The sequence below is a fragment of the Thamnophis elegans genome, chromosome 6 (genome assembly GCF_009769535.1).
Source record: "Thamnophis elegans isolate rThaEle1 chromosome 6, rThaEle1.pri, whole genome shotgun sequence".
Taxonomy (NCBI): Eukaryota; Metazoa; Chordata; class Lepidosauria; order Squamata; family Colubridae; genus Thamnophis; species Thamnophis elegans.
Window position 1 is genome coordinate 72,878,633 of NC_045546.1, and position 12,387 is coordinate 72,891,019.

At 41.3% G+C, this 12,387-nt stretch overlaps 1 protein-coding gene across 1 annotated transcript in view; it reads left to right on the forward strand.

Annotated features, from left to right (window-relative positions):
* XRN2 (5'-3' exoribonuclease 2) overlaps window positions 1-12,387 on the forward strand; it is a 65,230-nt gene that overhangs the window by 9,670 nt on the left and 43,173 nt on the right. The window contains exons 8-10 of the mRNA XM_032219371.1: window positions 7,319-7,369; window positions 7,766-7,923; window positions 11,755-11,829. Coding sequence (XP_032075262.1) covers window positions 7,319-7,369; window positions 7,766-7,923; window positions 11,755-11,829 — 284 coding nt within the window. The remainder of the gene's footprint in view (window positions 1-7,318; window positions 7,370-7,765; window positions 7,924-11,754; window positions 11,830-12,387) is intronic.

Below are 12,387 nucleotides of genomic sequence, written 5' to 3' on the forward strand. Positions count from 1 at the left end.
GTAGTGGAAATTTTGAGTAATTTGGAGAACTGGTAAATACCTCTGACTGGCCCCTGTCTCTGACTCCAGTCCCAGCTAATTGGGAGGAAATGGGGATTTTGCAGTAACTGTCCCCTGGAGTGGGGAGGGAATGAAGATTTTACAGTATCCTTTCCCTGCCATGCCCACCAAGTCATGCCGCGCCCACAAAACCAGTAGTAAATTTTTTTGAATCCCATCACTGGATTGTACTAATTGTTTAGTGCATGTATAGCTTAAAGAAAGATATAATCAAAATTTAAAAATACAAAAATAAGCTTAGCATTCTTGATGTTAGTCTATATAGCAACTTAAATTGTGTACCTGATTTTACAGTACAGGAAGTCCCTGGGGTAAGCGGCGGGGGGGGGGGGACAGTGGTTGATTGTAAGGATGGATTGTCAAGCACACAGTTTTGTTCATGTGATGGTGGAGACACTTTGTCATACGTTTGGGCAGGTGTTGTAAGTCCATTCAGTGACTTCATATTTTGAATGGTCATTAAACAAACAGTTGAGGACCACTTTGTATGTAAGAGATGTATATTCTCCATACTGAAGGGGGAGGAGTATCCAGAATGGGTTGACCTTGTCCTCTCATGATTGGATGAGTCAGATAAGCTCTTTGGGCAACGCCCCCTGGCCAGCAGGCCCTCCCAGATTTGACTCATCCCACTCAAGGGAAAGGATGCACTACTCTGGACCTCCAGTAATTTACAAAGGATTAAGGAAAATAAACTTGGACCCGGTGAATCCTGCCTCCCTACATCGCACACAGCCTCCTCCTGCAAGGACTGGACTGCCACAAGCCCTCTGGGGCGGCACGCTGCCCTGGCCATTGAGTGAGACGGAGTCACTCAGTGAGGACCCTTGCCGGGCAAGCAGGAGAACCGGGCACACATGCCTCCTAGAGGCAGTAGAGCTGTGTTTTGTTTTGTTAATCCCAAGCCGGCAGCCCCCCTGCAGCCTGGAAAAACACAGGGGGGGGAGGAATATTCAGCCCGGCTGCTAAAGTGCAGCTCCCAATGGAGCCTCCAATCAGGTTACAGATTACCCCTGAAGACCTTCCAAGGGTGGGGGTGACTAGGCAAACGGCTAATGCAATGCAATACAATACAATACTATGCAATACAATAGCAAAATGGGAAGGGACCTGCAGGTTTTCTAGCCCAATCCCCTGCCCAGGCAGGATATCCTATACCATTTCAGACAAATGGCTATCGTTACTATAGTCGATTATGCTGACTCTGTAAACCACTTAGAGAGGGCTGAAAGCCCTATGAAGCGGTATATAAATCTAACTGCTATTGCTATTGTCATTGCCATCCAACAGCTTCTTACAAACTTCCACTGTTGGGGCTTTCACAACGTCTGGAGGCAGGTTGTTCCACTGATTAATTGTTCTAACTGTCAGGAAATTTCTCCTCAGTTCTAAGTTGCTTCTCTCCTTGATTAGTTTCCACCCATTGCTTCTTGTTCTGCACTCAAGTGCCTTGGAGGATAGTCGGGCAGCCTCTTCTCTGTGGCAACCCCAGAGATATTGGAACACTGCTATCACGTCTCCCCTAGTCCTTCCTTCCAGTAGACTAGACCTACCCAGTTCCTGCAACCGTTCTTCATAGGCTTTAGTCTCCAGTACCCTGATCCCCTCTGTTGCCTTTCTCTGTACTCTCCCTAGAGTCTCCACATCCCTTCTACATCATGGTGACCAAACTGAGTGCAGAATTCCAAGTGTGGCCTCCCAAGACCTTATAAAGTGGGATTAACACTTCATGGGAGCTTGATTCTATTCCTCTGTTTATGCTGCCAAAAACTGTGTTGCTCTTTCTGGCAGCTGTTGCACAACTGCTGACTCACATTAAAGGGGTTGTCCACTAGGACTCCTAGATCCCCTTCAGAGGCACTACTGTGGAGCAAGGTATTCTGTACCTGTGCACTTCACCTTCGTTGCCTAAAGGTAGACCTTACTTCATTGAATCTCATTTTCCTAGGCAGTGCCCAATGTTCAAGGGTATCAAGATCCTTCTGTATCTTTAGCCTGTACTTTGGAGTGTTGGCTATTCCTGCCAGTTTGGGGTCATCTACAAACCTGATGAGTCCCCCCACCCCCCAATCAGCATTTAACAAACAGAGAGCTAACCGTCATACCGGCTCCTTCTTAGGACCGCTTGAGACAATAGCAGTTCTTAAAGAAACAGTACTACTATCATGGCATATATTTTGTTAACCCAACTGTTAGCTTACACACCTAACACCCTCGTTCAAATCACTGATGAAGATGTTGAAGAGTACTGGGCTCAACACAGAGCCTTGGGGCACTCACTGCATTCTTCCCTCCATCGAGGAGTACAGGTGTGTGCGGTTGGTCAACCAGTTACCAAGCCATCTGGTGTCACTATGTCTAACCCACATTCTTCTACTTTATCTAGCAGTAGGTTATGGTCTACCTTATCAGGACTTGCTAAAGTCCAAGTTAACTATATCAATGGCATTCCGATGGTCCACTAGGGTTGTCACCATATCTAAGAAGGCAATATGGCTAGTCTGGTATGATCTGTTTTTAACAAACCCATGTTGGCTTTGGGCTCTTGAGCTGTTTTTCTCTCTTTCTGAAGGGGGGAATCACATCAGCAATTCTATAGTGGTTCTCCGGTACTCCAGGATCTCTGATAGATATAGTTTCAGTTGTTTGGAGATCTCGTCCGCCAGTTCCTTCAGATCCCTGGGGTGTAACCCACCCGGTCCTGGGAATTGGACTTTGCCTAAGATAGACAGGCTACCATTTCTTCCCTATCTCATCTTGGGTCCCTAATCTGAATTTGGGGCGCTGTTCTTGATAGGTTGGATTGTTTATCCCTTCGGGTAAGACAGATGCCAAGTACGAGTTAAATAGTTCTGCCTTACCCCTGCTGCTTGTCAGCTTCGGGCCACTTTCTCCCAGCAAGGGACCAATTGTTTCCTTAATCTTTCTTGGTTTTATCAGGCGGGAAGATGCCCCCTTTTATATTTTATTTTATTTTATTATTATTATTGTTGTTGTGGTTCTTGTTATTATTATTATTTTACCTTTGTGGCAGGCCTTTATTGTGAGCTTAGCTTCCCTCACTTCATCTTTACATGCACTCTAGTGGCCGCCCATTAAACTCCGTCTGTGTTTACATTCAGAATATCTCTGCGCTAATCCTAGCCATAGAATCATAGCACCCTTATGGCCGGGGGGAAAAAGGGTCAGACAGGCTGGTCCCCATGCCAGAACCCACCACAAACTTAGAATGGGATGTCCGATTATGAGAGATCACAGAAGCACCTCAGATAGCCTATGAATTTAGACAACATTCGCTGAGTGCAGAACATATAGCAGGGGTGGGGAACATCTGAGCCGACTGGCTCAGCCGGACCAAGGGGACAATTTGGAGCGGAAGCTGCAGCCAACAATCTTCAAGGAGCTGGCAGAGTGCTTCGGATGCCCGGAGGTCAACTTATTCGCCACGCCCTCAACGCCCTGCTTCTGAGGTTCTTCTCCAGGTACCAGACATGGGGGGGGGGGGGCAGAAGGGGCCGACGATCTACAAAGCCCTGGCCCAGGGGTTGTCGGTATGCCTTGTCGGATCCCCAGGGTCATATGGGAAACCCTTCGGGAGGGGGCGGAAGGTGTTCTGTTGGCGCCTCACTGGCCCCGGAGGCTGTGGTTGCAGATCTCCAGGAGAGGCCATGCAGAATCCCCCAGGAGGGGATATCCCTTAACCAGGGGTCGCTGGAGCACCCAGACCTTCAATGGCTCCAGCTGACTGCTTAGCTCTTGAGCGGAGCATCCTGGGGAAAGACCTCTTCCCCCCAGGGTGATGCAGACTATCCAGACTGCCCGCATACCCTCCACAGAGCGTATCTATGGCTCCATGTGGCGGGCCTCTGCCTCATGGTGTAATTCCCTGGGGCACAATCCTAGCCAGGCCTCAGTGCCTCAGATTCTGGACCTCCTCCAGGCAGGCCGGGACAGAGGGTTAGCTTCTAACACAATTAGGAGACAGGTTTCAGCCATCTCGCCAGTCCTCCTGCGTGGCAGGAACCAGAGCTTGACTCACCATCCTATGGTCAGGCAATTCCTCAAGGGGGCTTCCAACCCCAAACCACACACAACATTCAGGTACCATTCCTGGGACTTACACAGGGTAGGGGACGCTCCAACAGGCGCTCCATTTGAGCCTTTACGAACAATTTCCCTTAAGTTCCTGATTCTCACGGTGGCCTTTCTGGTGGCCATCTCCTCCGCCAGGCAGATATACGAACTGCAAGCTCTGTCCACCGGGGAGGATCTCTGCCTCTTCCACCAAGACAGAGTGGGGTTACGTCCTTCATCCCCAGGGTGGGCCCCTGCTTCCATCAAACCCAGGAACTGATTTGCCCAACTTCTGTCCAGACATTTCCCACCCGTTGGGAAAGAAGTGGTTCACTCTGGGCTCTGAGGATTACCTCAGGAGAACCAGGCCAGATAGGAAATCCGAAGCTCTGTTTGTCTCCTTCCAAATAGGGGCCTGGGTAACAGGGTGACTTCCATCACAATAAGTAGGTGGTTGCGAACCTGCGTTGCCACTGCATACCAATCGCAGGGCTTACAGACACCAATCATATCACAGCTCACTCCACGCGGAGCGCAGCCACGTCCAGGGCCTGGGCCATGCAGACAGCCCTGGCCGGAATCTGCAGGGCAGCCACGTGGGCTTTCCCCTCTCCCTTTGCTAGGAACTATAAACTGGACTCTTTTGCCTCAGCAGAAGCCTCTTTGGACGCAGGGCGTTGCAGGCGGTTCACAGGGCAGGGCCCACGCCTCAACTGGCATGAGCGGGGGACATGGGGCCTCTTGGGTCTCCCTCCCTAGGGACGTGCTGGCTTTGGTACGTCCCATTCTGGATACTCCTCCCCCCTCACTATGGAGAAAGGGCGTTGGTACTTACCTGATACGCCTCTTCTCATAGTGGGGGGAGGAGTATCCAGTCCCCCCCTGACTATGTTTGTACGACTAAGTTTTATGTTCACGGTTTTATGAAGTTATATAAATATTGATGTTGAAGACGATAAAAGCTAAGAACTGAATTAAGAGTCTGGAGTGAATGGTGCAACGAGTTGGATGGAGCTCTTCGTCAAATCTGGGAGGGCCTGCTGGCCAGAGGGCGTTGCCCAAAGAGCTTATCTGATTCATCCAATCATGAGAGGACAAGGTCAACCCATTCTGGATACTCCTCCCCCCACTATGAGAAGAGGCGTATCAGGTACCAACGCCCTTTTTATATGAACCAACTTGCATCTGTGAAGTGAGATAATAAACTTTAAAAATTGTGGCTTTTTGGAAGCTTCATTCCTTAAACATGTTCCTTTGGTAAAGAGTTCTAGAGAATTTCTCTCATGAAATATCTCGTTTTTCAAAATGTTTGCAATAGAATTTAAAAAAAAACTTTTCTAATGTGTCAAAAACATTTTGGACAGGAATAAGTACTGTCTTCCTGATTAAAACACTATGGTAGGCTAAATTGAAGAGACCCAAAAGTTGAGTTATATAGCAGTTTATTTTTAATGCCTTAAAACCTTAATTCAACAATAATCATTACCTTATTTAATGGGAAGTTATTGCATCTAGAGAAAGAACAGGGCAAGAGAAACCATGCAGCAGAATTTAAAATTCATGTCAATATACAGTATGTTCACTGAATTAGCTAGCTGGATACATTGATACATGCTTTATTTCTTCTCAATGTCTTTGAACTGAATTGATGGGTCCAGTTTTTTATACATCATATATAATATCAGATATATTGCTAGTATTGGTTTTGTTAATTTATTTTTATTTTATCCTATTGGATTGATTATACTTGTTTTCATTGAATTATATACAAGAGCTATACAAAATCAGTTGATTACATAACTATAGAATATAGAATATTTTGGAAAAATTACTTTATTTAAAAATTACTGATCTAGCTCTTATGGTGCTATATGATAAAAAATGAAATGAATCTATAAGACTATGTTGATTTTCTCTCATATTGAAATTAAACCCCTGATTATTTCTTTCCATCAGCCCCCCTCCAAGTCTTGCTATGACAGGAGACTGTTCCTGGGAGGGATTACAGGTAGTCCTCAACCTACAACCATTGGTTTAGTGATCATTCAACATTTAAAACGGCACTGAAAAATGTGACTTATGACCAGTTTTCACACTTGCAACAGTTGCAGCATCCTCATGGTCACATGATCAAAATTTGGATACTTGGCAACTGGCATGTATTTATTACAGTTGCCCTGTCCCAGGGTCATGTGATCATCATTTATAACCTTCCCAGCTGCCTTCCAACAAGCCAATGAAAGAAGCCAAACTTGCTTAATGACTATGATTCACTTAACAACTGCAGTGATTCACTTAACAACTGTGGCAAAAAGGTCATAAAATGGGGCAAAACTCATTTAACTGCTTTGCTTGGCAACATAAATTTTGAGCTCAGTTGTCATAAGTTGAGGACTACCTGTAGTGAAGAACATTGGAACTCTGGGACAAGGGTATATACCGTCATATTAAAAAGAAAGTGCGCTCTCTTTCAGTTATATGGTTTTATATATCAGGACATAGTAAAAAATCATATGGTCCTTAGCAGTTCTTAAAAGTAGTATATAAAACCATAGATCTCAAAGAGATCTTTCCTTTTTACATGACTATATTTTCACCTAGCTTACCTAAGGCACGAAGGTCACCTTAGCTGCCTAGGTAAAACGAGCCTGCCTCTATATTGGGCAGCAGTGATATAGGAAGATGCTGGAGAGAAACGATCATTTTAATGACAACAGCAAAGGCATCGATTTATACTGTGCAGGAGAAGCGAATGGTAAACCACTCCTGTATTTTACATAAATGGACAGAAGATCTGAAGGACCAACTTAGGAACATACCATCATGGAGAAAAATTCTGTGGCAACTGAGAGTTGATGCAAATTTGCTGACACATAATCAACTGATAAATTTGATTAAATGGCAAAATAGTAAATTAACATTGTGGCAGTAATTGGAGCTAATGAGACATTGTGTTTATTATTCTGGTGAATACTTTCTAGGGAACTTTTCTAATCGTCTGTTTTTTCCAGATTGCATTTTTCTTTGTTTCTATTCTTATTTTTTCAGAGTCTAGGGATGCATTTATTAATACTACAGTATCTTTTTAAATATGTTAAATAGTTAAGTAGAGTCTAAACAATTTTTTGTTGTATCATGTCTGAAATATCAGAATTCTGTAATAACACAATGTCTTTTTTTTTAGCCCAGCCAAACCATGATCCAAATACTCACCACTGCTTATGTGGTGCTGATGGTAAGTCTAGCTCTACGCTTTTCTGTATTAGTAAAATAATAAGACTGTGTGGAGAATGTTTGTTAATCAGTTCGGTGCATGGTATCATTTTAAATAAAAGTTCATTTGGCTGAGTTAAATGTTAAACTACTACTTATATTATGTAAGTTCAGATGAACCACCTAGTTACATTTTCTTCCTGTACTTCTTAGTACATGGCTTCCCTCCATTTTCTACTTACTGCACATCCTTCTGAGTGCATTTAATTCTAACAATAATTTGGTAAATTGGGCATGAAAGTTGGGAAGAAGAGAATGTACCAAGCTTGTATCCTATTCTTAGTCGCTCCAGAGTTTTGGTGTCTTATCGGAACTGAGGCCTGATTAATGGTTGGGGTTTGTTCTGTTTCTTTTGTAGCTGACCTTATTATGCTTGGATTAGCTACTCATGAACCAAATTTTACTATAATCAGAGAAGAATTTAAGCCTAATAAACCTAAACCATGTGGTCTTTGTAACCAATTTGGGCATGAAACTAAGGACTGTCAAGGCCTACCAAAGGAAAAACAAGGGGAGGTAGGTTGAATTTTCTTATTTTCTTTTCATTACCATTGGTATGCGATTCAAAATGAAAGGTTGAGAACTGCTTTATACAGTTTCTTGCTTAACCTTTGATAAATAGTTGCTTTATCTCACATATATCATGGGAGGGCAGCATTTGTAAGGAAAGACACACACAGCAGTATTTATTATCTTGGGTTGTGATGGAATTTATCTAATTTAATATCCTTTGCTTGAACATCTGAATCCTCTCTTTGAGAGAGATGAGCTGTTTAGAAATATGAAAAATAAATAAATCTACTCCAAGCAATAAATTTGATTCATTTTTTGGCAACAAAACTCCATTTGAAATCAAGGTTTGAAAATAATGTGTGAGTCCTACTTTGCTATAATGATTCAGATGTTACTATTTTTCCAATTATGTCTGAATCCGCACATTGGTGACTAATGTTTAGTTTGTTCCTGTGCCCCAGCAAAGTCTCTTGGCAACAGGCAATTCCTTTGCCTACACATGGTTTGACTTCATCATTCACTGTTCCATGCCATTCTCTTTTTGTTTTGCCCAAACTACTTAGGATTATTGCCACTGTTTTGTTAAGAAATGGACCTAGTTATATTTTCATAATATCTCAAGGATTACAAGTAAATAATATAACTTTGATCTAGAGTTATAGAACTTTCAAAATATCTGAAGCAATGGAAAATGTATATTTTCACTTTTTTTGTCATTTTGCAAAACGGGATTAGAGGGAACATTGGAACCAAATGAAATAATTTTAATATCCTTTATAAGTGTTGGTATGAAAGTACAATTAATTCAGACCATTATTATGCATCTATTGAATGTATTTTAAATATTTTTAATTTTTGCTAAAAAGTTGCTGACCTCCAAAAATATGGCATCTCTTCATTTTTAATATTTAGGACAGTAGTAGTAAAAATATTATCCTAGCATTAGATAACAAACAATTTTTATAATGTATTCTCCACCAGTACACAGTTTAGCTCTCATAAAAATGAACAATAAAAATCAAGGAATAATTAAATTTATGCAAAAGTAATAAAATCAATATGCAGCATAAGATATTTGCAGAGGAAATGATGAAACAAAAATATGTACTGTGGATGTCATCTTCTCTAATAGATACAGAAATATCTGATTTTCAGGAAATGAGGGGAAAATTGGAGAGGGAAGAACAACTAAGGTTCAGAACATGTCACTTAATATATTAAATTACATTGTCACATTTTCTTAATCTGAAATTCTATCATTATTAAAAGTTCCTAATTCAAACTGAAAGTATTGGGATATACTTCATAATTCCCCCCCTTTAAAAAAAAAATCAGGTGAGTAGAGAAACAAAAGCCTTGTTAGGGAAGAGGAACTTTTTTCTGAATTAATCTGTCACATCCTGTTTCAGTCTGACAAGTCTATCTGATTTTTATGTCCACTTAATGAAAAATGAGAAACTATCAAAGGGAATAGGAAAGACTGATTTTTGTCCCATTTTTTTCACTACTTCCACTCTGTTGTTAAGTAAACCTCAAAGCTATTAGCTAGTATCAGCTTAGTACAGGGGTATCAAATGCTTAAATCTGGCCCACGGGCCAGCCTAGAAGTATCCAATATTTGCCTCTGCCAGCCTCTGCCACGTGCATGCCCCCGTGCCCCGTTTTGGCCTCCCCAGCCTCCTGCAGCACTCTGCTGGCCGAAAATGGGCCACACAGAGTGCTGCAGGAGGACTGGATTGGATTGGATTACAATAATGTGGCCGCAAGTAAGTGCCTGATCTGGATAGAAAACAAGCAACATCCTATGTTAATACTACAGTTTAATGCCAGGTTTTACATATTGTAGGTCCATTTAATCTACAGTCAACAATCTATAATTGACAGCCATTTCTATTTACTATCCTGGAAATTTACCTCTGATGTTAGATCTTGTATTATCATGTTATTTAGGCTATTGCATTTTTGTTATTAGTTGAATAATAAAAATACAATAGCATAAATAGCTTTTCTGCCTGGAAAAGCGATTTACTATTAAACAATGGGGTATAAATTTAGAGAGAAAAAATTTAGTGGAGTATGAAGAATAAGTAATAATATATGCCAATAATATCTGGTACAAGAGATAGGAAATGGTTATAGTAAAAAACTGTGGGGAAAAAACAAAGAGGAAAAATATACATCTTGGGCCTGTGTGAAATCCCCACGATGGCCACACAGCTCCAGCCCTGCCCACCCTCAGCCCTCCGAGGTCAAACACAACCCTGATGCAGCCCTCAATGAAATTGAGTTTGACACCCCTGGCTTAGCACATATTAAAATATTAAGCTAACAAACATCTGCCACCAGGAACTATTATAACTGATCTTGGTATCCCAGTTTATTTATCTAGTCACTAGAGCAGACCTTTTCAAACTTTTTTAGGCTGTGGAAATTAGTTAAAAACTTCCCATAGCCCCTGATCCTTAGGCCAGTTTCCAGTGATAGAAAATCAGCTGTGTTCAAAAAAATTGTGCTGTACTCTAGAAAATTAGGAATAAGAATTTTGTTTTTTAATCAGTCTCTAATAGGTGACTACAAAGGTGAGAAGCAATGACCACAGTTAAATTTATTAGTTTTGCAATTCCTATTTTTGATATCGGGCAAAAACAAAGCAACATAATTAGGAATCTCCTAATCAGACATGTTTAAGAAAGGAACAAGGGAAGTGTACCTGTATGAGTATGTGGAACATTCTAAAAAACTTCCATACTGTTTTTAAAGCCAACCAAGATAGGTAGACTGGATGATATGACCAGGTTATCCTGCTTTTTGCACTACTGGGTAGTTGGGATGCTGCCTGTGAATAAGCAGAAAAGGTGAGGGAAAACAGGCTGTGATTGTTACTATCAGCAAGCCATAATTAATGCTAAGCCATTATTTGTTTTCTGTATGAATATAGTATTGCTCTGAAGTAAACCTACTAAAAACAGTTTATCTTGGATTTGTGGATCGTGAGGCAGAACTATCTTTGCATAAATGCAAAGTGACTGTTGTGTATTTTAAAGTGTTGTTTTGTGTATTTATCCCCTTCCCTTGTTTATTGTAAGCCGTCCGGAGTCCTTCGGGAGTGGGCGGCATACAAGACCAATAAACAAACAAACAAAACATTCCTAAATATGGTGAGACCAGAATAAACAGGGTGGATCAATGTTAGAAGACTAGTTGTGTACCAGTAGTCCTCAACTTACAACCATTCTTTTTGCCAGAGTTTGAAGTTGTAGTGGCACTGAAAAAAAGGGACTGATACACAAGGAGTTATATGACAACAGGTGCCCACATTTAACCATCACAGCATCCCTACAGTCACGTAATCAAATTTTGGGCACTTGACAACCAGCATGTATTTACGGTGGTTGCAGTGTCCCCAGGGTCATGTAATTGTGATTTGCGACCCTCCCAGCGGGCTTCTGACAAGCGAAGTAAATTAAGGGCTGCAGTTATTAACTATGGCAAAAAAAGTTTTACAAAAAACTCGTAAAATCTGGCGTGGCTCATTTAACCGTCCTGTTAGCAACAGAAATTCTAGTCTCAATTGTGCTTTTAAGTTGAGGACTATTACTTTAACAATAAATTTTGTTGAACAGGGAAGGGATTGTTTAAAAAAATAAACTTTGTACTATTGAAAAAAAATATCACTTAAATTTATGATGAAAACCACAGTCCAAAAACTCACTACCTAAATGCTAGTTAATTTAAAGGAATTTTTATTAGGTTTATTTTAGGGCAATACTGTAAATACACACTATTTCAAAATGAATCTTCGTCTAAATGGTATGTCATTTTTCATCTTTGCAGCACGATCAGTTTGCAGATTGTCCTCCTGGTATGGAACAAGAATTTATATTTATTCGCTTATGTGTTTTGAGAGAAGTAAGTAATATTAGGATATATTTTGAACAAAGACAGCTAGGCTCTACAATGAGTCTCGAGATCCATCGCACACACTGAGATACTTCTATACACAGAGATGTTATGCAGCAGTCAGCAAACAGGGTTGCCATGGTAGCCAAGAATTTAATTCTGACAGTCAGCTAAGAGAAGCCAGATGTCTTAGCCTTCTTGTTTTTGTTCATTGTCAGCATTTTCCCCACTAAGCAGCTAAAGGTGCCTATAAAGCAAGATGCTCCTGTGTCATGAGGAAATGACCAATTACTTGAATTCTACTAAAGGGAAAGGTTAACTGAACACATCCTTGTAAGGCGGTTGGTGGGAAGCTGAGAGAACTTGAGAGAGGTATGAGAAGGGAAGCATTTGACAGCTGACCAGAATAAGGAACAGAAAAGGGAAAAAAAACAGAAGCAACTGTTATATTATTTGTTCATACAATGTAATTGTTAAATAAACACATGATTCTCTGAGTGAACAAGGGACAGTATAATAACCTTCCGCATTTGAGATACCGTGTGTGTGTGTGCACGCGCGCACCTT